This window comes from Castor canadensis, chromosome 4 (genome assembly GCF_047511655.1).
Source record: "Castor canadensis chromosome 4, mCasCan1.hap1v2, whole genome shotgun sequence".
Lineage (NCBI taxonomy): Eukaryota > Metazoa > Chordata > Mammalia > Rodentia > Castoridae > Castor > Castor canadensis.
Window position 1 is genome coordinate 104,209,505 of NC_133389.1, and position 27,000 is coordinate 104,236,504.

The following is a 27,000-nucleotide window of genomic DNA, read 5'->3' on the forward strand; positions in this document are numbered from 1 at the left end:
GTTCAGCCAAGGTGTTATTAAATTTAACCTTTTTTTCCTGTTCTTTCTCTTCTGGTCCTGAAGTCCTCTATTTGCATCACAGGCAGGTTCTTTGGAGGCTCACACTGGTTTTTGCCTGGTAGGCCCTGTGACGACATCAGGCAGGTGTTCTGAGCCTAGTCTGGCAGAGACAGCTGTGCAAATGTGGGAGAGACATGAACTCTTAAAGAAAGGGAAGCTCCCCTTGTTGTGCCAGCCTCAGGCCGGAGGAAAGGGCTCTGCATTTGGCATGTGGCAGCCCTGTGTTTGCAAGTTTGTTTTGCTGATGAAAGATCTAGAACCTGGGGCTCTCTCTGTGTTCCCTGGTTCTCCTGACAGTGGGCCCTTACTGACATTGTTTCACATGGGTGGTCTCGGTTCCTTCAGGCTGTGAGGCCTGTTCTCAGTCAGCTACCCACATGCCCTAACTATTCTCTGGATTTTTTTAGGACCCTCTTTTGCCATCTGTACCAGGCACTGGCCGGGGCCACACTCCAGACTAAATAGGCTTCCCAAAATCTCCAACCTGCCCCTACCAGTCCCCTCCAAGGCACCATTGGTGGCTCCTGCTGCCACAGCCTGCCTGATGCACAGACCCCTGTAGATAGCATCACAGAGCCAGCCAGTGTATGTGCACAATGCCTTTCTCCCATCATCACTGACATCAGCTGGTTGTTCCCATCAGGACAAATCTTGAGGCTCAGTCAGCCTCCCTAACTGCACAGTTGATCTGCACTTACTACACTGCACCACACTTAAGTATGACCACTAATATCCATGTAAGTAAAGCCTGCTTGGATTGGCCTCCCATTTGCATTTGCCAATAGAGGAAAACCATCAGGTGTTCCTGGCTGGGAGCCTAAATTTTACTGTGTGGGCTAGAACTAACTAGGCTAGAAGTAACAGAGTAACACTGTTTAGTTCCAGACTGACCATTAACCTGATTTCAGGGTCACGTACAGGTCCATACGAGGAGCCGGCTGCCCCCTTCACTCCTACTGAGTGCGGAGATGAGTATTTAGGGTCGAAATACATCTGGAAATTTCCTACTGCCCACAGATAGAGTGGAGGCCTGCCTGCCAGTGTCAGTGCTTGTTGCTAATGCTACTTATGAGGTGTTTGTTTTTAAACTTGTGTTCTTCTTATGATTTCTTTTATTCATGTCTGTTTTCCTTTGCCCTAGATGTGTCTATATGAATGTGTCAGGTGTGATCTGGTAGGACAGAGCTCTGGGCTTTAGCTCCCAGCTCCCCTAAATAACATTCTTCTTGTAGGTTGGCAGTGTGACATCTTTGGTGCTCACTTTCCTTGTGTGTGAAAGTAAGGTGATGGATAGTTTCTGCCTTGTATATTTCATGGAGTTAAGGTGCTCAAATATGATTGTATCTTAAACAACCACGGTGTGAACAGATTGTTATCATTTGTGATCCATCACAGGGCGCCTGCACACGCAATTCCAAGAGAGATGAGAATCTGTGCTCCTTGAAGAAATCTCCTCCTAGACGAGCATTCACATCTATCGTTAGGGTTTCTCCTTTATATGTGATTCAAGTCCATCTTTGTGCAGTTTAAGATTATTTCTCATGTCTCCGTTCTTTAGAGAGCAGCTGCTCACCAACATCAGTTGTCCAGGCAGGGGAAACATAAATCATGTTGAATGCTGCCCCCCCACTCCGTTATCACCAGCATCTGTAAACTGCTTTCTACCTAGAGCAAATGCTATAAATGTGAAATTACCAGTAATAACACAGCAGAGGAGGCACTGCACATGGCCCCTCTGGCTGCAGAGGAAAAAAATACAGATTTACAGTGTAATTGACTCCTCATGCCTCTCCAAGGCAAAAAAGAAAAGAAGTTTTATGCTTTCGTATACTTTTTGTTTCTGTTTTTCCCTTTGTTATGGGAGTGAGCAGGGAAAGAACAGTCTGAACAACCGCCCCTACCACCTGTGGTTCTTTGCCTGAATTTGGAGCTGGTAATTTAAATTTTCCCCACCCTGCCCATTCATTGTGGCTCAGGCAGCGTTTTCTCCTGATGCTTCCCTCTGGACTCCCTCTGGCAGGAGACTGCAGTTTAGTCTCCCAGGATCCAGCTTACCCATGGTGACAGCACTTCTGGAGCCTGGTTTCCCTGGATGGATGTCCCCCAGGGAAGCATCTGCCACTCTCCCACTTGAGGCATTTCAGCCATTCCACTAAAACCTAATTGAGAGGAAAATGACAGCTAGTAAGACCAAATCCCCAGCCTGGAGCTCCGGGGGCGGTTTGATCAATGTGATTCTTACTTACTTTTATTTTTTCTTCCTTTCCAGGAAGATGTACCCTTTGCCCTCATATGAATTAGAATTTTCCACTTTGTGCTCTTGCCGTCCTGTGCAGCTCACTGCTTTTTCTTCTCTCTGGTAGGTCAGCAAAACTGGTGCCGAGGGAGCTGTTCTTGACGAAGCTAAAAATATCAATAAGTCTTTGTCTGCTCTTGGAAATGTGATCTCTGCTTTGGCAGAAGGGACAGTAAGTGATCCAGTCCCCCTCTGTTAAATAGTATTATAAGAAGCCACTTTTTGGTTGGCATGTTCTCTTTGCCACACACCCCAGAGATTCATTTGTTTGCCTGTTTGGAAGAAGAGAGAGGGAATCCTGGCTGTGGATGCCTGTTGCTGGGCGAAAAGGATGAGTGGTGATTCCTATGACCTGGGTCCCGAACTGGCAAACTATAAACTTCAGTAAGACTCAAAGACCTGGCCACAGATTCTTATTTCGTGTGTTTCCAAGCTCAGCATCTCCATCCCTACTTACTTGTTGCTAAAACAGTACTTTTTTTCTCCTAAATAGAAAACACACGTGCCATACCGGGATAGCAAGATGACTCGGATTCTCCAGGACTCCCTGGGTGGGAACTGTAGAACCACCATTGTCATTTGCTGTTCTCCTTCTGTCTTCAATGAGGCCGAGACCAAGTCCACGCTGATGTTTGGACAGAGGTGTGTGTGGTCTCTCTGATCTTAGGCATGAGTGTCAGGGGGCTAGGCCAGAGGGCAGTAAAGTGAGGGGCCAGAAGTGCTAAATTGCATCTAGCAGGTGATCTGTAAACTTGAGACATCATTTTCTTCGACCAAAGGAATAATTATGTTTTTAGATAAGTGGCAGGAATATACCAGTCAAAGGTATGATGTCTAATAAACTAAGCAAAACACCCAAACTTATTATACATGCAAGGGTGGGAAATGGAGTGGTGTGTTTCTTTTCTCCATGGAATTGAAGTTAACTTCTGGGTTCATGTGATTTCAAATGTATAAATCTCAAGGTTGATAACCACCTTTCACTCCAGTGTTTGAGACTCATTGCAGAATAGCTCATAAGACAACCAAAAACTTAAATGAACGCAGAGTAGTGGCATAAATTGAAAAGGGAAGGAAAGGAACCCATACTAACCTTGATGGGAGGAAGTGCAGAGTGCGTGGGAGGAGGAAGTTGATGGCAGCCATTTTCTCACCTTCCAAAATGCCTAGGTCTCTTGTAGTGTTACCAGGTGGGCAGCAGGAACCCCTCAGTTATCATAAAGCAATTGTGGATTGGTTCTTACCTTCCTTTCCTTTCTTGCCATTTTCTTTCTCACCATCTCCTTCTCTAAGGCTGAACTACTTCAGTACTTTTTCCTCGGTTTCGGTGCCCAGGTCCTGTTTAATCAGCCATGGGTTTCTTGAGGTTAGTTCCCTGAGTGCTTGGGGCGCTGCGGGTTTGGATAATCTGAGCATCTATAGTACTCAGTGGGCCAAGCCTGGTGCTAAGGCTGGAAGATGTGGACTCCACAGCTGTCATTCCATTAAATTCTGAATACTTCTGTGGTCTCTAGACAAGTTGCTGGTTCTCTGTGGGCTTTAGCTGCTTCATTTGTAAATGAATGTCCCTCAGCTCCCCTGCCTTCTTCCTAGGAGTATGTGTTGTGTAGTTACGCCTGAGAAATAGTTTAGGACGTCTAGAGAAAAGGCCGATGGGGTGGATATTCTGTATGGAAGTTGTTATGGCTTGTTTAAACTGCATTAAACCCCAGTCATTTCCTGAGCCCTCAACACAACATAGAATTACACAGTTGTGGCACCTGTGGGATGTCTAAATAAATAATAATTACAGTGAAATGTTGTAGAACTAATATATCTTTTAAACTGGATTTGGGTCTTTTACTTCCTTCCAAATGACTTCCTTGATTAGACAAATGCTTTGGTCACTAAGTTGCAGTAGGATAATCCCACATCTCTTGAGGGTCCCGGGATACCTGTAAATCAGCGTTGGCTTGTGGGAAACAGACGGCATCCTGTCCACCACCCTTTCCCACCCAGTGTCTTTAACTTGAGCTTGAACAATTTCCTCTGAAGATATGTTTGAGCAAACCAGCTCCAAATGCATTTATATAGGGAATATTTCTTTAAAAGAGTTTTTTTCAATTGCAAAAAATATTCTGGATCTTTGTAAGCCAGGGTCATTGGGGGGCATTGAGCTATCTGACCAAAGATTCTGTTGTTAGTGAACATTTGCTGCTGTGTACAGGAAGCATATTAGGTATCAGCTCAAGTGATTGTTGTCTTTCTTCTGATCTTAGGCCATCACCAGCATCACCATCATTAGCATATTTTTTAGTGCCAAAATATTTGTAAGACATGTCAGTCCTCTTAGCAATTCTAACAGGTAGGCATTATCTCCCCTTTGTATAAAGGAAGAAATTTAGGCCAAGACACAAAGCCATTAGATACCATAGCTGAGACCACATAGACAGTAAATGCCTAAACATGGTGGATGTCCTAGCATGTAGACTGTACTGTTTAAGCCACAGCTTCTCACATGCAGGCTGCTTATTTGGGAACCTTTGTATTCATCTCTCTTCCACTGTTATAACAAAATACCTGAGATTGCGTGCTTTATAAAGAAGAGACTTATTTAGGTCAACAGTTTCAGAAGCTCAAGGGCATTATCTTGGTTCTGGGAAGGACCTCACGGTAGATGGCACTACAGTGACAGTAATACATGTGAGAAGGAGAGATCATGGTGATGCAGGAAGCCAGAGAGGCTTCATAGTACTAACCATCGTTTCCTGAGGACTATGTAAATTCCTTCTGAGGACAGTGTTCCCTAAAACCCAACTACCAGTTTCTTAAAGGCTTCACCCCTTGGTATGGGACCAAGCCCCCAAATACACAAACCCTTGGGGGACACACTCAAACCATATCCAAACCCTGGCAACCTGGATGAGCCTGCAGTAGTGAGCACAGCACCTAGGTCCAGTAAATCCAGTATTGAAGCTGAGTTCTGCCATCAATCCATTCTCTCCTTTACATCTCTTTCCTTAGCCTCAAGTCTCCTCACCTTAGAGATACTGTAATGCCTCCTGAGAATTTCTGAAAGGATGATATGAGTTGCTTCCTTTTTCATTTTGCCCAGTGGCTAGCACATCATAGGCTATCACTGGCTGTAAGTTGTCCATCTTAAACAACCATATGATATTGAGGTTTGGAAAGGTCATGGTAATGCATGAGACTAGACTGGATGTAAGGAACAGCACTGTAATATAAGGCAGAAGATGGAGTGAGTAGAATTAGAATTACAGTTCTGGAATGATTGGGTAAAGAAATACTGCTGATAGTTTAGGATTCCAGGAAATAAAAAGTTATGTCAAATATGCTTCCAGATGAAATAGGTTGGTCTAATTTTATCAGTCATCTTGATTCTGAGCTACCTGATAGCAGGGAATGAGCATCAGTTGTTATCAGTTTCCTACCAAGTCTTTAGCATGACTAGTGCACAGGAGTTGGTCAGTAAATAAAGGCTTCTTGAGTGAACCAGGTGAACATGAAGCTTATTGTGTGGATTACTTGCCGAACTGACATGACTGTGCCGAGGAGTTGAGTTGGGTTTGAATCTGGTTTGCTTTCCAGCCTATAATTAGAGGTATGTGAGGAGGTGTTCCCTTCTCTTTATCCCCAAGTTAGGTAATTGATTCTTTAAGGACACTGAACTTCTCTGTGGGGTTTACACCTGCTTTATTGTTGAATATATTCATTGAACCCAATTATACAGCAGACATGGGTCTGAACATTGGATTAGCCATGGTATCTGATAGCTAATGAGATTAAGCTCAGGAAAGCTACTGGCACATCCCAAATTCAGTGTAACGAGTGTTCATTATGTTCTTTTACAGGGTGGCCAGACCTTAAGGCAGCATAATGTACTCAGTCATTCCTCTTGATTCTCTCAAGAACATGAGGGAAGCCTATGTTTGTTGCTGGGCCGCACTGAATTGATGCTCTGAATAAAACAATGGTGTGTGCTTTCAAGTAGTAGAAACATGACAGAATCTGCAGGTGGCCAAGGGCATCCCCCCAAGAGCTTTGTCAGTATGAGCCAGGATTCTAGATTGGGTACTAGAATTTAAAGGAAAATTTTGCTGTGTCTGGGTTTTGGTTTCACTGATGAAATCTTGTTCTCTTGTTCGAACAGGAATGTCCTTTTAGTCCCCTAAGTGCCCAACACTGTGCCAGTGAAGTGATAGAAGCCACTTTCTGTGTTCCTGAGAGCTTTAAGTGAGTTGAGGTAGTCAACAGTCAAAAAACCAGACTCACATGCAAGCACTTTCGTTGATTTTCCTTTCTTCTGGCCTCCAGCATTTTATTTTTAAATTACTCTTCCGAAGTATTTTTGTAGCACTATTCGAAAAAGATATTTATAAGTTTTAGAAGTATGAACTCAAATCACCCAATTATCTTGGGAGTCTAGTTAATGGCCCTTGATTTGGGGTGGTGATGAAGGTAAGGAAGCCCCGAGGGGACAGGTCAATCTGTGCAGAAAAACTTGAGTCAGCGGGTCTTTGGCACCATGAGTTTTGACTGATACAGCATGAGTAATTCAAAGGCTTTATTTGTCTGTTGAATGTAGAAGGAGAATTGATAATTAGAAGAAGTAATATTCTTTCTTCTTTTTTCTGATGTGCATTGTTTAAAACAAACCATGCTATCATTTTATTAGTGCCACCTGACATTTTAGTTTCAGCTGGATTAGGCAGAACCTGGATAGTGTACATGCAAAATTCATGTCACAAGAGCGTGAGAACAAGTCACCTGCAGAGGCAGAGGGAGCATTTTTTTGGCCACACTTTTGACACAAAACCAATCTCCCCTGTTGGAGGGCCTGTTGCTGAGACATCAGTAGGGTTATCTCTTGGGAGATACTGTGGGCGGTATAATGTAAGTAGATGCCAACTCCTCACCCAAGTCATTAAAGTTTTAATTTCTCTTCCTGACCACCTCATAAGCAGGAAATCCTCCCCTGAATGGGAAGGGGCTTTGGAGCAGAGGTGCTTCCTGAAGAAGCTTTAAGTGTTACATGGGAACTGAGACTCTCAGATTAGAAGGCATGATGTCTGTTTTAGGCCGTAGTACCCAGTTACTCAATCAAACATGAATCTAGCTGATGCTGAGAAGGCATTTTGTAGACATGGTTAATGTCTACAATTGGTTGACTTTGAAGAAAGTAGATTATCCTAGAGAGTGAGGGTGGCCCTCATCCAGTCAGTTGAAGGCTTTAAGAGCAAAACCTGACGTTTCCCCGGAAAGAATTTCTGCCTCAGGATTGGAACATGGGCATAAAATAGGATTTTATGTAACAGGTTATATGATCTCTCTTTCTTTCTCTCTCTCTCCCTCTCTCTCCTCTTGGCCCTCTTTCTCTGGAGAACTCTTGGTAATAAAGAAGAATGTTGGACTGCCCTCTGTACCTTCCACAGAGAGAGGATTTCAGTCTCTGTCTCTCTCACACACCACTCACAGCCTAGAATCACACATTATAGATTTGTTCCATGCATTGAAGGTGCGAGGTTGCCTAGAGCTCCTCATTCAAATGCTGGTAAAACTAAGACCTGTAAAGACAGGTAGAGGAGATTGTAGAGGAAATAGGTGGGGATAGGATTTATCAGAAGGCAGAATGATTTGAGCTTCTGGTTGTAGGTCTTCCCTCTGATCAACAAGAGCTTTGGTCAAATGGCAAATTATGAGAATACCAAATTATGAGAATGCCTTCAGTGAATGGGGTGTGTGTGCCCAGCCTTGGTGGTGAAAATGGACACCCTTGGCCCTCTTAGAAGTCTGGGCATGTGCATTTCAGTGTATAAACTGGAAACTCAGTGATGGTGGGATTGAGTCCCTGTTGGGAAAGTAGTAACGCTGAAGAGTGGGGAGGTGGTTCTTTTTGCATCTCTCAGTGGAATATGTCTAGGAATCTATTTCTAATACAGCCACGTGAGTATCAGCATTGAGCAGGAAGATGTACTGTGACCCTTGTTCTTTTGCAGAACTTTGTCTAACTTCTGCAATGGGGGTTAACAGTCATTATCTTTAAAGTCTTCTACATACTTACCCTAGCTCCCTCCCTGGGGGGGAGAAGAGAATTTATACCTGGGCAACCCAAGTCATGTATTAGGGTGCTTGACCTTCTGCAGTAAGCCAAAACAAAACAAAAAACTACAAAACAGACATCTTGATAATGGCACCCACACCAGGGCATTCATTCAGTTTTACAAGGCAGATCTTTCCGTTAGTGTAGAAACTTAAGATTGAATTAAGGTTCTTCTCAGTAGCCCCTCAGTAGCCCGTGGTTGGCATTTTGCTGAGTACTTGCTTTGGTTCTAACGTGTGGTATTAACATATATATCTGTGTATACATATGGGACTTTGATTGTAACCTGAGAGTTTTAGAATGAAGACTCCAGACCTTTCTGTGCTCCTTTGTGAATGATTTGGTTATTTGGGATAATTAGATGGTCTCCCAGTAGTCGGTATGAGCAATAAGTAAGTGACTGAAGGAGGCTTGTTTTCCTGGATCAAGGAGAAAGTGTCCTAGAGCCGCCTGGCCATATTGCTGTTGCTGTATAGTGTTCACAACAATACTTTGGTCAAAGATAGACGATGTATACAATAGCGGTACCATGAGATTATGTGACCTAGTGACATCGTAGCTACTTAGTCTCTAAGCATGCACACTGATGTTCGCGCAGTGATGCAATTCTCAGAATGTGTCCTGTTGCTGAGCAACGCCTGACCTTCATCTAGACAAAATTACAGAAACTGCCTCAGGAGCATTTCTTAATTTCTGCTGTCTTGTGTTTATGTCCCTCATGAGCCATCTGAAATTCTTTTGGAAACCAGACTGAGTAGTAAAGTCACATACGTGACCTGTGCACAAGACCCTAAGATCCATGTTGAGAGTTTCAGTGTACTGGTGTTTATTGTGATTACAGGCAGAAAGTATGTGGAAAATACCAAAGTAAAAGAGCTAGGAAAAAAATTTAAAAAGAGAGATAAAAAAGACCAAAAAAAAAAAAAAAAAAGAGAGGGCTGAGAAACAAAAGCTTTTTGACTTGCTCTAAAGTATACAAGGCAAAAGCCAAAATAAAACAAACCTACACTGACAGCAGCTAGCTGAATATCTACGAAGGAAGAAAGTACATGTGTGTGTCGATTAGGTAGGAGCCAAAGAGCATCAGATTCCTTTATTCTCTAAATTTGCTTAAGTTCATTGTAAAAGGAGGAGAGATTATAGTCAGTCTACATCCCTTTGCTCCAAGTCTCTTAGGGAAATGACGGACAGGGACCCTCTTTATTTTACTTTGCAAGATTGCCTTCAACATCCTAGATAGGAGAATATTTGTTCTAATAAGCAAAACCTTCTGCTTGAGGCTCTGAGTTCAAACCCCAGTACTGCCAAAGAAAAAAAAAGAAAACCATCTGGACACAGAAATTCAGTATGTCTCTCAATTTATTTTATAATCTGGAGATTGTTGTGTTGATGTGATTCCTTTCTACCTCAGTTTATTTTCCTTAACATGTTGTTATTGACTATAACATGCAGCTAGTGAAAAGCATAAACCTAAGTGCACAATTTATAAATGCTTACAAATGCACACACACGTGCCCACCTCCTAGTAGCTTAGATGCCTCTTCTTGCATCCTCTTAGTTGATACCCAACTTTCAAGAGGAACTGCATCCTGACTTGGATCAATATGGATTAGTATTGCCTGTCATAAACTGTTTATAAATGAGACCACACAGTACTGTATATAGCTTCTTTCATGCATCATTGTATCTGCATTGTTAGGTATAGTAGTTTATTTTTCACAGTTGTATAGTATTCTGTTTGAATTTAGTATATTCATTCTACTGTGGTAGAAATTTGGATTATCTTCATTTCAGGGCTATTATGAAGTTACTATGACATTGGTTGTCAAACTTTTGGGTGAACATATGTGCTCATATCTGTTGGGTAGAGCAGAATTTCTGGGTCATAGTGTGTGAAATACTCAGCTTTCGTGGATACTATCAAACACTTTTCCAAATTGGTAGTAATGATTCACACTTCCTTCATTAGCAGCTCAGTGTTACAGTCACTGTCCCCCTCAACAGTTTAAAATTTTTTAGCTGTTCTTTTGGATGTTTAATGGCATCTCACTGTGGTTTTAATTATCATTTCCCTGATGGTTAATGGTGCTAAACACCTTTTTTGGCAGTGTTTTATTGGCACTTCTTTTATGAAATGCCTGTAAGTCTTTCCCTAGTTTTTAAAAGTTGATTTATGGGAGTTATCCCGGGTAAGTCCTTTGTCAGGTATATGTACTTCATCTGTCTTCTCCCTCTTTATGACTTACTTTTAACTCTCTTAACGGTGTCTTTTAATGAAGAGAGCTTTTAATTTTAGTGAAGTCAAATTTATTTTTTCTTTTATGTCCTATTTAAGAACTCTTTGCCTAACCTAAGGTCTTCAAGATATTGTCCTCTGTTTGTTTTTAAGTTTTATTGTTTTACCCTATGATCCCTCTGGAATAGAATATTTTGTGTGGTACTGAACCTTAGTATTATACACCACTGTTCTGTGTGAGTACTTTGTCATGAATCAAGTGACTCTATGTCTGAGTATCTTATTTCTGGATAATCCATTCTGTTTCTATTCCCAAATATCTAACTATGTAATAAGTTTTAATTACTGTGACTTAATAAGTATTGATATTCAGTTCTCTTACTTTGCTCCTCAAAACTGTCCTTGCTATATTAGCATTTTTCATTTCTATTATAAATTTTACAATCAGTTTGCCAATTGACATATACACACTGTCTAGGATTTGGGGGTGGGGGGATACTATTTAAATCTGCATAATAGTTTTGGAAGAGTTAGCATCCTTCCCTATCAGTGTTAGCTGATTTCTTCAATTTCTGCCTTTAGGAGATGTAAAGGAATGCCCCCTGCACCATTCGGGGCTGAATGGCATCTAGAGATCCAGTGTGAGATGTGGTTTTCCACTGTTGTGTGCACTTCAAATGGGCTTTGGGTTGCGAATTTTCTGTCTTCTCCTCTCATTCTTTTCTGTGCCATCTCTGCCCTGCTCTGCACCCTGGAAGATCCCTGGTTTGGACTGCTGCAGGGTTCCCTGGCCTCTGACCAGTTAGGTTCAGCCGGTGGGGAAGGAACACAGAGAGGTGATCAGGAGAGAAGAGAGTGAGGGTAGGGTATTTATTTACTGGTTTCTCTCTGCAGGGTCCTTCTGGAATGGCTTCTACAGTTTCCACCAAGCAGTCTTTCTTTCCTAGCTCTCGCCTTCTGGACCCCCTTCAGCCTATCATTAATGTGGGGTACCACGCTGTCCCTTGTTATGTCTAAGGACCGTTCCGTATTTTTGTTAAACACTCTCCATGTTAGGCAATTTGACCAGGTCGTTGGTTTCCTGCCAGGATCCTGATTGCTACAGAAATAGAAGGAAAAGGGTATTTTGGGCAGCTGTTAGAAGACCTTTGGGAAGCAGGATTGGTTGTGCACTGCCTATATCCTTGCCAGGTCTGCTTGCACAATGTGCCTCTGCTAAACCTGCCTGATTGTAGCATAGAGGCACAATCTTTCTCCTTCTGGTATCATTTGGAATCATCAAGGGACTTTTTATGATTTAAAAAGTAAGATTAGTACTTTCAAAGTGTACCCTTAAATGACAACAAGCATTTCAGTCATGAGTTATTTCTCACTTTTTGACTTACTAAGTTGGTAATGGATGCTGCCCTGTTTGTGCTTGTATGTAAGAAACATCCACAGCACTGCCTGAGGACATTAGAAGGTAAGGTGAGTGTAAAACTGGAACAGACTTTAAAGTACTAATAAAACTGCTGCTATTTAAAAAAGTAGAGTTGAAGCACTTCTGGGGACAGCAGCCTGAAGCTACTGTGAATGAGAATTACATGAATTCCTTACTGAGTCTTACATTGAAGTCATTTAACTACTCTTTTGACAGGTGGGTTATTTAGTTGTCTGCTTTTGGAATTAATTTTTGGAATGACATCTGTAGCGCTGATTTCTTGCACTGAAATAGAAATTATGTCCCAAATGTCATTTGATTACGGCAGTAATTAACCTGGATCACACATCAGATTGTGCTGGTAAATATGATAGTGCAAGCACTGTTTGGATTTTAAAATGAAAAAGTATAGCAAATAAAATGATGCCACATATTTTTCCATGGTGTTTTACCTTCTTAAAAAATAATGGTAAGTGGAATTCTTCCATGAGGATTCACTTTTTAATGTGACTTGGCTGCTTGTGTGTTAACTCTGCCTGCCTAGGTGACTCCTGCCTTTTGTTTGTACTGCCACCTAGTGAGGTATTGATTTGCTACTGTCAGTGCTCCCTTGGGTTACTGTCCACACACCGTCCCCATAGCATCATACCCCCTGAGCATATACCCCAGGAGATCATGGCACATCTTGTACTAGAAGTGGCAAAATGGTGCCCATTCGACATGTTTGCATTGTGCATTATTTTAAAAAAATTTTTTAAATTGGGAAATAGAAATTTTAAAAGTATTTATTTATTTTAGAAAAATGAGATGGTGGTTGTGTGTGTGTGTGTGTGTGTGTGTGGTGTGTTTGTGTGTGTGTGTGTGTGTGTGTGTGGTGTGTGTTTGTGTGTGTGTGTGTGTGGTGTGTGTGTGTGTGTATGCTCAGCAGGGAGCCATGCTGTCCCCTGGTCAGCCTCACTCAAGTTATGTGACCCAATTAACCTGTGAGACATGGGTTGACATGTGTTCAACATATCAAGGGTGGTTTTAGGTACCAAAGGGAGGAATAAGAGAAAAAAACTGATGTTCCATTTTGTGTTGTTGGTATAAGAAACCCCCAGCTTCAAGAGGCCAGAGACCTTGCCCATTTGTCTTGCTGTGTCCCTGGTGTTTCATAAGTGTTTGCTGAACTGAAAAGAGCCACCCAGGAAGATGAATTTAGCAGTGGTATGCAGGAGGATGCTGAACTTTGGGAAAAAGCTCTCATCTTGTGGGGAGACTGAGAACATAGAGTGAGACAGTGGCAGAGAGAACTGAGACAGAGGGGACCCTGAAAGACAATTTGAATAAAAGTCTATTGGATTGAGAGACTGACGAGATGTGAAGGAGAAAAGAGGATGAGTTTGGAGCTGCAAGAAGTAGCACCAGCTAGAAAGGTGGTAGGTGCCAGTTGTGGGATCCTGTGCTCTCCCAGTTCCAGTTTTTGCTTGTAAAAGGAATCTGAAGCTTGTTATATTGAATCAGTGAATGCCACTAGCCATTCTCAGCATTTCTCCCCTGTTTTTTTAATCCCAGAGCTAAGACCATCAAGAATACAGTCTCTGTGAACTTGGAACTGACAGCAGAAGAATGGAAGAAGAAATATGAAAAAGAGAAAGAGAAGAACAAGACCTTGAAAAATGTCATCCAGCATCTGGAGTTGGAGCTCAACAGGTGGAGGAATGGTAAGGATAAGTGGAAGGGAAGAAGGAGGAGTTGACCATGTGCTTTCTCTTCCTCTGACTGGCATCCTGGGAGGCTCTTGGGGAAGGGGATGATGGCGGAGCACAGGCCTTGAAACACGTTGTGTGGATAGCAGATGTTTTCTTATTTCCAGACATCCACCCATCCTGTCGTGTGGCTGATGCACATTGGTGTGGGCAGGTGACTATTTGCAAGGTGACCTGAATCTACCCTTTGTCTGTTACTGTCCTCTCTGGGAGCTCTATTTGAGATAGAGGACAGTGCCTGAAACTTTGTGGCTCAGATTTATAAATGAAAAGTGTCATTCACTTCAAGGAGTTTTGTCATTGACTCAGGTTAAAAGTCACCTCTGGCAAGTACTTGCCTTTTTTACCTACTTAATTGTCGTGCTCTGCTCCTTCAAAGCCAGAAATAGAGGGCTGAAGAAACCCTGTACTAAAATGGAGTCTGACGGGCCTGTTTCGTGACTAGTTTTCCTTTTCCCCTAAAACACCCTCTTTGATTTGTTGTACTGGGAGAAAATATCTCAGAGAACTGACGTGTGGCGGGTGGGTGGGCTGTGGGTGAGGTGTTAGGAGGGGTTTCTAGATCCAAGTGCAGACAGATTATTTTAGTAATTTTAGCATTGTGACAGAGGTTAGAAGGTAGAATTTTTTTTTTTATACTGAAATAAGGCAGGTTGGGTGCTGTATTTGCCCGGGGATGGTGGCTGTTGGAAGTCGTTCCTCAGATCCTCTGCCACCATGATCAGTATTTGTTCCAGGTGCTGCAGCAGACCTCAGCTCTGGGTGACCCTAGGAGCCTGGGGGCTGCTGTGCAGGCACAGGAGGTCATGTGCCTGTTTGTAACTGAAGAGTGAGCAGCAGATTGTTGGTGATTATACGTGTGCCATTGCTCTTTGCTAGTGAGGGTGGGGTATCAGTGAGCTACCGTTTAATTGAAAAACAATTATGTGGCAAACAGAGAATTCATGAGAGGATCAAAAAATGACCCAGTAGCCTAAATAACAGGATTTTTCTCTTTTCGGAAGTTTCTCGATGCACATGTGTTTTGAAAGCTGCTAGAATAATTGAATAATTCAGCACCTGGGGCTGGTGGCTGATTCCTCACAGTTTGGCAGGAGTAGGAGAGCCGGGAGGGTAGGAGGCAAGATAGAAAGTCACTCTGTGAAGTTTTGTTCTCTTTCTGGAGTCCTCTTGGGTCATTTCTCTGTTGGATGACTGGGACATTCAGTAAAGCCTTTTGGAAACATTGTGGAGTTGACAGTTAACCTTGTTATTTTCCATTCTTTCCTATATCTTACCAAGCTCTAACAATCTGATTCTCCATTCCTCACCTGGTGCTACCCTCTGGAATCTGCCCAAGCCTGCTTGCGACTCACTTGTGAACCCAGCATCTCTTTGTGGCGCTCTGCCCTGCTCTGGGCCTCCTCACTTGGCATCATCTTAACTGGTTGTCTCATTTCATGTGCCTTGCAAATCTACTCGGGAATTTATTGTTCCATGTGGTGAAATCCTACAGAAGCTCTTAGGTTACATAAGTTGGAGAAAGTAAGGCATGATTTCTGGCACATGATAGAACTGCAATAAATGTATGCTAAGCAAATGAGTGTTTAATGTGGGTGCCCAAGATTATAGAGTGGGCAATGGGATGTGATCTCTGCTCTGAGCAGGGAGGTAGACTCCAGTCACCCACGGTCAATATACTCAATACGTGTACGGTGATAGTTTGTGCTGAATACCAATAACGAAAAGTACATGGTGTTGAGTTACTGCAGCTGGGAACCTGACTTGATTGAGAAGCTAGTGGAGGCTTCCTTGAATAAGCAACAGAGAATCAACCTGGGAGAAACAGTAGTTAGCTGGGTGTAATAGGAGGTGAGAGGTGAGGGTGGAGGTTCAGATGGAGGGAACTGAGTTTACCATGGCCTTGAGGAGTTCAGGGAATAGGAGGACCAGTGTGGAGGTTCTGGGGTGGAGAGCATTGGTCTTAGATGAACTTCAAGGGGTAGGAGGAAAGGGTATGGGTAGTTCCAAAAGAGCTCCACGGGATTTGGATCATTATCTTGGTAGCAGTGAGAAGCCACTCTGTAGTATTAGGCTATAGAATATATGACAAGATCTGTGTTTTGAAGATCCATTGATTGTGTTGGAGAATTGACTGGGGTGGGCACAGAAGAACTAAGGTGGTCTTTTAGGGTTGAGGGGATGTCAGTTGAGTTGAGAGATATGACAGTAGAAGAGAGAGAAATGGATGGATGTGAGAGGTATTTGGGAGGAGGAATTAGCAGGATTTGAGGAGGACTGCCTATACAAAGAGAGAGGTGTCAAATGGCTCCAAACTTTCTGTCTTGGCCAAGTTAGATGGAGGACAGAACCATTCTCTAAGACCAGAAACACTTGAGAAGAACCAAACTTGGGGCAAGGGAGATGAGGAGGGAAAATTAGGGTTCCTGGGGGGAATGTACATGAGGAAATTTTAAGTAAGAAAGTAGGTCTGAGGGTCTGGAGCTCAGCAGCTTCCTGAGTTGGAGAAGGAAATTTGGGTACTATTGATGTTTAGGTAATGATTGAAGGCAAAGTAGGGAGGTCCCTGTGGACCCTGGAGAGAGGAGAGGGAAAAAGAGAGGAGGCAGAGAGTGTTGAGGGTCCCTGTCACCTGTATTAACGAATCACCATTAAGTGACTGAGATGGGAGATGGGAAAAGGACAGATTCTGCAGAGTGTGCTTTTCCTTCCAAGCTAACATTTGTATTTTAAAGGTGATTTCTTTTTTTTTCCTGGAGGCAGAGTTCTTAAATGTAGAAAACCTTTAGTGATATAGATTCCAAGCAGGAAGGGGAGTGATAAGGGCAGCGAGGAGATTGCCATGGTCTTAGACCAACCCTGAGTGCAGTTATCTCAGTGACTACTGCCTATCACATCATATACCACGTGTGCAACAAACCAAGGTGAGGTTTTTGTTACAGTCCTGGGACTGGGTGTTTAATCCACAAGCATTATCTCTTAGGCTGACAGGTTTAACAGCTCCTGCCAAGGGGATCAGCTTCTGGTACAGCTGAGATCTGACTTGACGTAGCCTGATTCCAAAGTTCATTCCCTTTCTGTTGTCAGGGCTAGCACAAGTGACTTGTGTTCAGGCCAGTGAACTGAGTGTGAAAGTGCCTCCTGAGAGATAAAAGGGGCTGGAAACCTTTTGGTGGTGTCCTTATTCCTCATAGCTGAAATCACGAGGGTCTAGTTAGTGTGTGTAAACTAGAAAGCTGGCATGGAGTAGAGTCAATGCCCTCCACTCGGATCAAAGTGGCGGGATATTGCTAGTGTCCTCCTGAAATATGGCTCACATTAGCTCTAAACTTGTGGGAGACAGCTACTTAATTTACCTCAACATTTCCTGGGTATTAAGGTTTCCCCATTGGGGTCTGAACAAGCTGCAGGAGACTTGTCCATTGGGTGTACCCTCCCTAGAAAGAGATTTCTTTCCTTGCATGGTGTGTTTGTAATTCAGAAGTTTCCTGGCTATACTCCAGCTGTGAGAGAGCAGGGATGAATACAGCAGAGAAGCTGTGTGCGTGCGTGTGCTCTCTCTTACTTTCTGGCAAAGAGAACACAGTGGCAATACAGATAGGAAGAAATCAGCTGTGAGGTGCAGACAGTGTATATAAGGAAAGGAGACATGTCTGATTCAATGGGTAGTGATAATGAGAGGACAGTGACCTCTCACTATCACTACCAGTGCCCTCCTCTCAGAGGACGGGGCATGTACTGCCCAGCGTCATTCCAGCATTGTGAAACACTATTCTGTTACAATCCTAGAGGCTGGTTGCACCCACCTCCCCACCACCACCTCCACCTGCACCAATTTTCAACCCATGAAGCTTACTGGGTGCTGTAGATTGAATGTTTTTGTCTCCAAATTTGTACCTTAAAATCCTAACTCCCAAGGTGATAGTTTTAGGAGGTGTGGCCTTGGGGAGGTGATTATTTCCTGAGGATTAGTGCTCTTACGAGAGTCCTGAGAGACCTTGCTTCTGTTTGGTATGTGAGATGTCACCTGCTAATCCAGAAAAGGGCCCTCACCAAAACAAGACTCTGCTGGCACTGTAATCTCAAACTTCCAGCTCCTGAACTCTAAGAAATAAATGCGTGTTGTTTAGAACCCCCTATCTATGGTACTTTGTCATAGCAGCCCTGATTAAGACAGTTGGATACTCCAGCATGCAAGCCAGGCAGTTTTCTCCTCTGGGCACAGCATGTGTTCTGCACCAAGCCTTAATTCACTTTTTTTCCCTCCCTTCCTTCCCTCCCTTCCTTTCCTCCTGTACTGGGGGTTGAACTCAAAGGGCCTCATACTTGCTAAGCAGGTGCTGTACCACATGAACCACTTCACCAGCCCCTTTTAGGTCAATTATTTTTGAGATAGGGTCTCGCTTTATTTCTCAGGCCAGCTTGGAGCACAGTCCTCCTATTTTTGCTTCCCCCCACATGGCTAGAATGACAGTCAGAAGCCGTCATGCCCAGATTTTACCGGTTGTGGACTGTTTGCCCCAACTAGCCTCAACTACAATCCTCCTGATCTCCACTTCCAGAGTAACTGGGATTCCAGCTTGAGTTACTGTGCCTGGCACCTTAATTCATTTCTGACATTGCTATTAAAGCAGGATAGCTCTGCTCGTGTGCATGGTGGCTTAAGGAGCAGGCACACCTTGTTTTTATAAAGGAAGGCATGAGGAGAGCCACCCCTAGCCTGACTCAATTCCTTAGTGTTCCAGTTAAGTTCTTGGGTTGCAAGCAAGAGAAAATGAACTTTCCTAACTTCAAACAAAAAGGAATACATGAGAAGAGGATGAAGTATTCACAGAATTCAAACAACAGGGGAAGAACCAAGCTGGGACGGACAGAAGTTGGGGCAGATACAGGCAGGAGTACCAATCAGAAGGTCTCATAGGGACCACACTTGGAGTGAGTCCTCTCTGGATGCCTTTTCCCATCTTTGCGTTACTACGTTGGAGATTCAGAGACCCAGGATAGAAGTGGGAACACTGTGACTAGTGGTGCCTTGACTGGGGAAGAACAGGGTACTTTGATGAATTTCTGATAAAGACTACGTGCAACTGAGGGGGTAATTTCTTCAAATGAAGTGGAAGTGCTGCCATGAGGATGATGTCCAGGGGTTGAAAAGCAGCAAATGTCCACCACAATCTACTAGTGACATCTTGTGGGCTGGAATGAATTGCCAATCTGTCATCAAATCCGGAGGCTGTGTTGGCTCCTGAGCCTGAAGGAAACTGGTTCAGCTACTTGCTTATCAGCAGATGGAATGAGGTAGTGACCAGAAAGTGGATTTCTTTTTAAAATATCTGTTGATTTGTTGATTATATGTGCGCAATCCTATACACAGGAAGAGATTTCAATAGCTGGATTCAGTGAATTATTGGCTTCCAGGACATCCCCATGTCCCCTCCATCCATAAAAAATATCTTGACGGGAGATTGGGAGAGAGGCTGCAGGCCAGGGCCATGGTGCTCGGAGATGACTTTGTCCATCTTCCTGGAACTTTTTTTTTTACAGGTCAGTTTTTACAGGTGCTCACTTCTGATACTAAACCAACAAAAAAAAAAAAAACCCACAAACTTTTATAGGGGCTCAAGTTAGAGAAGGACCTGAAAGACCAGATGTTGGGAGATCCAGGGAATGACCTGAGAATCTGGTGTATCTGTAGAGGCTCTTCTCTTGAATAATTAAATTCAAGATTAAATAATAGAGTGGATGTAGATTTACCTCATCTGTGGAAATAATGCAAATAAATGATTTTATCAGAGGCTGAGAAAGTGTGGAAGAATTGGTTATCCCTAAAGCAGATTTGTCCTCCAAGTCCAAGTAACTAGCTAGATTGGTGACCTCTAGTTCAATTTGGGGATTTTTGGAGCTTTGGAACCACTACAGTTGGAATGTTTTGTTATATATATTTTTTTGAGACAGGGTTGTGTTTGGTTGCTCAGGGTGGCCTAGAATTTGCAATCTTCCTGCCTAGCCAAGGGCTACCATGCCTGCTGAGATTTGCTCTTTTAACATTGTACCTGTAGAAGATGATGCTCCCCCTCTCAGATTCCTGATTGCAGTAGAATCTTGGAAACTGGCATCTTAGTTGAGATGTCTAATTTTCTAGGCCCTCTTTTTTTTCCGAGCGCAACTGAACCAATAGAAATACTGACTGCTGGGAGAACCATGTGGCCTATTCAAGAGGTCATGAATGTAAAGAGGGTGTGGAATCCTGGGTGAGCAGTTTATTAGAAAATTACTCTAGAAAGGATTAGAGAATGTCCTAAGCTGTTTATAGGATTTTTAGAACTAGGGTGAAGGATGCTATTTGTATGCAAAACAATCTCATAAAGGAATGATTTTTTTTTAACCTCACATTTATATAATGACATCGTGTAGCCAGCTGCTTCTACCCATCTGGCAACTTAGAGATTTCCTTTTAGTTCCTTTGATACAGAAATTACTTATGTTAGGTTTGCCACTGGGCCTATTTAATTGGTATTAAAACAAAACACCTCATTTGCCAGATCTTCAGTGGTTTCTGGTGGAAGCTGTGAGTGACCAGCAAAATTTTGCCCGGGAGTTGTCAAGAGAATGCAATTACCTTTCTGTGTTCTCCTGAGGCTTTAGGGACTCAAGTTAGGAAAAGGATAACTAGCTTGTTGCTATTCCATGTGTGAAATTTTAATGAATTCCTGGCAGTCTAATGGTTTCCTCTAAAAAAAAAAAATACAATAACAGCAAAAAAAAAAAAAAAAAGACAAGCACCAAGAAAAGCTATGTTAGAATTTTTAACTAATAGACCTAATGAGAATTTTTGATTAGTTTGTCATTCTCCTCTATCATAATTGATGGATTTCTGTTTTTTGTAGAAATGTTATTTATGCTCTCTGGAGGTTTTCATTTTATAATTAGAGAGTTCTGCAAGCCTTGTAGGTATGCTCCAAGTGAATGCTCCTGTGTAAACAAAAATCTTTTTAGTCCTTAAAGGTAATTACATCTGACAGTGGTAAATGCCAGGATGGTTATTTGAAGAACAGACAGGTTTCTGGTTGGGGGATGCCTTTCAATGTCAAAAAATCAGATGCTTTTCAGTATTATAAGCTATTTCCCTATAGACAGCAGGTATGAGCCTCAGGGGCAAAACTAAAGAGAAATCTGCTTTTAATAAATCAGAGGGAGAATAAAGATCAGTGCTAATCTTCATTTGGGGGGGTCCCTTTCTCCTTTTCCCCCCAGCAGGTTTCTGGGAGTTATTCCTCCAGGGTTTGTTTGCAGCTGTCTTCCTTGTTATATCAGTTATTCTATAATCACCTCAAGGGGGCTTCTCCAGGAGATGTGGTCCACTGCAGTACAGGGAATATTCTCAATTAACGTTTTGAGATTGCCATGGAGACAGATTGCCTGGTGTCAGCTCTTGCATGGTGTTGGGAATTTACAGTCCCCAGACATCTTTGTGAACTGGACAGTGTAGTTACCAGGGGCGCTTCTGGAAGTCATTTTCTTGGTCCTTTGAAGGGCAGTGGTGTTTGGGAAACCAGCTCTTGGTTCCTCTCTGGGCAGGAGCTGTGCTGCTTTTGTTCCTGCATGCTGCTGCTTTGTTCTTCTCCGTCTGAACGCCTGCTGCAAAAAATAATCCTGGCAGCCTGACCTTTAGAATATAAACTGGCGAGCGCGTGCTGTTTAGATGTCGCTTTGTGGGAGACATGTTGATGCTTTGATTCAGAGAACTGTTCATGAGAAACCAGAAAGTCTGCTATAGGCTTCAGATACTTTTGTTTTAATAATAATAAAAACATATCTGAAAGGGACTTGCATAACTACCTTGTGCTTTATTTTTGGAACTAAGCTCCAGCCACAAAGGTATTATGAAGATACAAGAAACATGAATCTCAGAACAAGTAAAAATAATAATTTAAGTGCTAAACCTCAAAAGTTATACATTTATCAGGAAGGGGGAGGTAAGAGACAGACTTTAAACAATAGCACCTTTGTACTTTCTCATTTACTATCTTCATAGAACTACTGTGATGAAGGCCTTATTATTTCTTCTCCTTTACAAAACATAAATCAGGAGGTTAAGCAGGACATGGGTTTATGATTAATCAGATGTGTGAAAGGGTGTGGTGTGGTTTAAGCATCCTGCCACAGAGTGGGGGATATTTATGAGAGTCTGTAGGTCACCTTCAAGGTGCTCCATAGCAATACTGGCACTTGTTGGGCGTCCATACCTAGGATATTACCTGTTTCTCAGTGATGCTATAATTCCTCAATAGAGAAGAGGACAGCTTTAGAGGGAGTCATACCTGTGAGTTTTGATTAGAGCAGGTCACTTTCAGGTCATTGGTGTTTATCCATGGCCCCTGCCTGCCCAGACAAACAAATTAAAAAAAAATACACTGAGCACCTCCTGAGTTAACCAGCCTCAGGATATCATTGCCTCTCCAGTTGTCTGGAACCAAAGAACACAGGGGATGTGTTTCCTGCAGATTTTTTTTTTTTTTTTAATCTTATCTCTTTTCTTGGAGTGAGTTGTCCTGTATGGCCATGGCCTGGCTGGTTTCTGGTCCAGTAGAATTAAGAATTTCGCCTCCATCATGCTTAAGAGAGGAGGTCAAGTTCATACTGAACTGGATTGCCCTGTTCCCACATTTCACAAGCTGTACCTGAAAAATTAGAGATACAGTCAGAACCAAGTAGATGCAGGACATTTGCCAAAGTGTTAGTGGTGAATTACTCTGGAAAAGAAACAGAATTAGAAGGGTAAGGAAGGAAGATTGAATTGTTTATGTTAAGAACATGTCCTGAATTGTTTGTTTGGTTAGAAAATATCCATCTGTTCATCCAACCATCCACCCATCTATCTTTCAGCTTTTACAGCTATGGATTTAGCAAGCTATAGAGAATATAGATCTTTTAATTACATGAAATTCAGTCTGCATGCTAAGGTTGTTGATGGATGTGTTAAGCCAGGAATTGGAGCTGAATGAAATATTGATTTGGTTCAGGTTTAGTTCAATGGCTACTATGATAGCCTGGTTTTGTTTCAGGTCAATAATTTTAGAAAAAGGCTTAGGCATAGTACAGTCTAGATGAAAAGGAGAAAAGGACCAATTCCATTTTGTATTCAGCAAAGCAATAGTTTATTCTAGGTTTTGCTTCAAGTTGTTGCTTCAGACAGAACTGTGATGCAAAAGTAAAACCATTGCTGTTAATTTTCCTGGATGTGGAGGCCTGTGTACCATTTTGTGATTGTCAAAGGAAGTAATGGAATCATGAGCAGCAAAGCTAAGCCTCTACAGTTCTTGTTTATGTTGAGATAAAGTATGTGCCATATTCAGGTGGTTCCTTGAGGCATGGTATGTACTCTTAATTAAGGTACAGATTAAGATCTCAACTCTTCCTTTCTTTTTTTTTTTTTTGGAAAAATTCCCTTTGGTTCAGGGCAGTTTTCCTGGGGAATTTTCACAAAATGGATTTTATGGGCTGATAACCTGGGTGAGGCTTGAAATATTGTTGATGCTCAAGGGCATGGTAAAACGAATGTGAAATTACTGATAAACTTTATGATGGAGAAGCATGTTTGGTTTGGGTTTGTTTTCCAAGAAGATACTTGAGAGATTCAATTGGACCATGTAGTTTTCATAGAATCCATTTCATGCACTCTGTCTGTGCAAGGTGGTGTTCTTGCTGGGAATAGCCATTGGCCAGCTTAAGAAATCGCACCTTTTCCTAAATTTACATTGCCCAATTTGGCTGTGCTCCCTTTGAAGGCCCTAATAAACTCTACTCTGCAGACTGAGAAGTGATATGGTGGATCTCTGCATGACATTCTACATTGGCTGTTTTTTCTTTTCCTAGGACTACCTGACATCACAAGAAATTATTCTATTTGAACTCTCCAGCAGAGCCAATTAATTCTGACTTCCTGGGGGAGAGAGTGAGCGTTTGCTCAGCTCTTGTCAATCCTCAGGTCCAGGCTGCCCTGCCTTCCTCCTGCAGGCTCAGAGATTCTCAGGTTGGAAGGACTGGGGCCTCACAAGTATTGTTTCAACAATGGCAATATGTTCCTTGATTTGGATATTTTTACTAATGACTCAGTAACATAATTAATTGGTAATTAGGATGCCGTAGAGGTCTGTTTCCCTTTGAGTCAGTCTCTAGAGAGAATATGATTCTAGTAAAGTCCCAAAACAAAGTATATGCAGAAATTTCAAGCATTGATAGAAGTTGGGTTAGTTAAGAGCAATGTGGTCAGTGGAAAAAGTTGATATATGGGATGCATCTCAAGGGAGGTGTAGTCTTCTTCCTCAGTCTAGTTTTGGTCAATTAACTATGACCTTTTTCATCAAGTAGCAGGAACACAGACTTTAACTCTATACGAGAGCTCTTCATTGTGCCCTTCTGTGTATTTTTCAACTGGAGTGACTATTTTTAGAACTCTTCCTGGAGAGCGACGTGCTCGATTTCTTTAATCCTCAACTCCCCTTTGCTGTGTTTTGCAGGAGAAGCTGTGCCCGAGGATGAACAGATCAGTGCTAAGGACCAGAAGAACCTGGAGCCCTGCGATAACACCCCCATCATAGACAACATCGCTCCTGTCGTTGCTGGCGTCTCCACAGAAGAGAAGGAGAAGTACGATGAGGAGATCTCTAGTCTGTACCGACAGCTGGATGACAAGGTCTGTAGCCAGAGGCTGAGGTCCTCGCTTTGGTGCAGACGTCAAGCCTCACAGAAGTGATGGAGCTGCAGGCCAATCTTGATGTACCTTATCCTAATACCCATCCTGCTCTGGATGGCCCAGACTCAGAGAGCTTGCGTTCTGTGGGATGGAAACCTTTGTGGAGGTTTGAGTTAAGAGTAGGGTGCTGGGATAGACAAAACAGGCAGGGCCTATTTAGAGTCTTCACTTCTAGAAATTGGAGGGGACTGATTGCTACAGGAGAACAGATGTATGGAAGTGTTTGTGGTCTGTGTTTAAGTTTCCCTTTCTTTACTGGGCCTATCCCTTTTTTCTTGGAAACTTGGGCAGTAATCCCAACTAAGGGCAAGGGTGCTGACTCCCAAACTCAAGTTTGAGTTTAGTCATGCAGATGTAAGTCCTTGGGGCCAGAGAAAGCAATTGTATCATAGACTTATTATAGCCTGACTATCTCGAAGCTCTTTTTTGAGGCAGATTATTGAATGAAATAGTTTGAGCATGCTAATTGGTGGTGTTCAATTTTATAACAAACTTTTAGGACTCAAATAGTTATAAATGCATAAGTTGGAATAGAGGAAAGGACCGTGAAGAGGAACTTGTAACATTCATCCCCAATAAAGTTCAATTTAGGAAACCTGGAGGGACAGGAAATGAAATTGACGTTTCATGTGATCTTGGCTTATTGCCTTTGGAATAGTCTAAATCCTTTCAGTTCATTTCATCAAGATTGCTGATATTTTTAGTCTGATTTGATCTTTTCTGCAGTGGTTCAGCTCAGAGTGCTTTGAGAACACCACTGGCATAGTTGTAACAGCTTTGTTACGTTAATGTTGCCATTAATTTTACACGCCTCTCACTTTGGGGTTAAGGCTTGGAGTCTGGTGTTACCTTTCCAAGCTGAATGTGACCTGTTGCCCTGAGAAAGCTAGTTCGGCTTGTTTGTGATTCTGGGAGTTTGCATTATCCAAGGCATTAAACCAGGGTCACTTTACCCTTCTGCAAACACATTAGCAAAATAGTCACAAGTGTGAGAACTGGGTCACTTGTCCTTCATGCTCTGTACATACTGTTACCCACCACTTATATGCAGGTATTTTACACAAAACCTCAAAGTAAGAGGGAAGGAGATCAATACTAAATTAATAATTTATGCAGTTTCTTGATTTCCCTAAAGAACTGCTATTGTTTAAATGGTGAAGGACCATATGCAATTTTCTCTTCATTTTATAATTGATAGGCTTTAGTAATGCACACAGTGTCTGGGATGAGGAGTGAGAACCTGATTCTGTGCTCTTTTTTCTATGAATAGATGTCTGCCATGGCTGCAATTGACATCACTTACCTTGGTGGCATGAGGAACTTTCACTGATCTGGGAGAGAAACTTCAGAGTCTCAAACCTGTCTTTTGAAATGTAGTGATGAGAACTGAGCTCAGAGACAATAACATACCATGTCTGAGCCATTCAGTTGGTGTAGGAGAGCTGGTCTGGAGTCTTGTCTCCTGATGGCCAGCATAGGGCATTTTCTTTTTTGACATTTCCTGTGGAATATGCCTTGAAAAACCTGGTAAAGCACTCAATTCGAGGTTAGCATTTGCTGAGGGATGTATGAGAGATTGGTGCCTCAGCGGCCCAGCCTTACAAACACTAAAACTCACAGTCTACATGTGATTATGCCCTATCAGCTGTCAGTCTTTCTTTTTCTTTTTCTTTTTTTGGTGGGGAAGCGGGATAGTACTATGTTTTGAACTCAGAGCCACGAAGCCATCATTCTGTGTGTCTTCTCAAATATTCTAGAAGATATTTCTTTGCTTCTAATGATTGTAGATGATTTTGATAGTTTGAGAATACAAGTTGGAATGTGGCATCTTCAGAGATTATTGAGTGGTAGAACTGAAAGTACCTGGCTCTAAGTGAGACATTAACTCAGGGTGGTTACATGACTTACCCAAGTTCACATCAACTATAGGTGGCAGAACTGGAATGAGGCCCGAAATCTTCTGACTCCCAGTCTGATACTCATTATTTTTTGGCTCCAGCCTTTTAACTAAGGAATTGGTCAACCCAGTGAATCTTAAGGTACCCAGAGAGAAATCCTGCACAGTTCCTCCAGGCTGCACCCTCTGTCCCTTTTTACCACCTCTCAAGGGTCTGAGGACAGATAATTTCTCAAGGCCATGCCAAGTGATGGGAGACCATGCACTGTGACATCTGATTTGTGAATCAGTAACACAAAGCCCCAGGCTGGTGTCCCGCCTGCTGATGGTGCTTTTCTCATCTGTGTTCACATCTGCCATTTCAAAAGGTTGCAATGGGGATTAAAATTTTCTAGTACAGAGCAGGTGCTCTATGCATATTAGTTCCTGCCTTTTCAGTCTTCTCCTCACTGGTTCCATTTTCTTGAGGGAGAAGCCACATCACATG

The 27,000-nt window shown here is 42.5% G+C and overlaps 1 protein-coding gene across 1 annotated transcript in view; it reads left to right on the forward strand.

Annotated features, from left to right (window-relative positions):
* Positions 1-27,000, forward strand: part of Kif5c (kinesin family member 5C) — a 148,415-nt gene that overhangs the window by 72,597 nt on the left and 48,818 nt on the right. The window contains exons 9-12 of the mRNA XM_074070719.1: positions 2,424-2,528; positions 2,850-2,998; positions 13,667-13,815; positions 24,381-24,556. Of these exons, the coding sequence (XP_073926820.1) occupies positions 2,424-2,528; positions 2,850-2,998; positions 13,667-13,815; positions 24,381-24,556 (579 nt within the window). The remainder of the gene's footprint in view (positions 1-2,423; positions 2,529-2,849; positions 2,999-13,666; positions 13,816-24,380; positions 24,557-27,000) is intronic.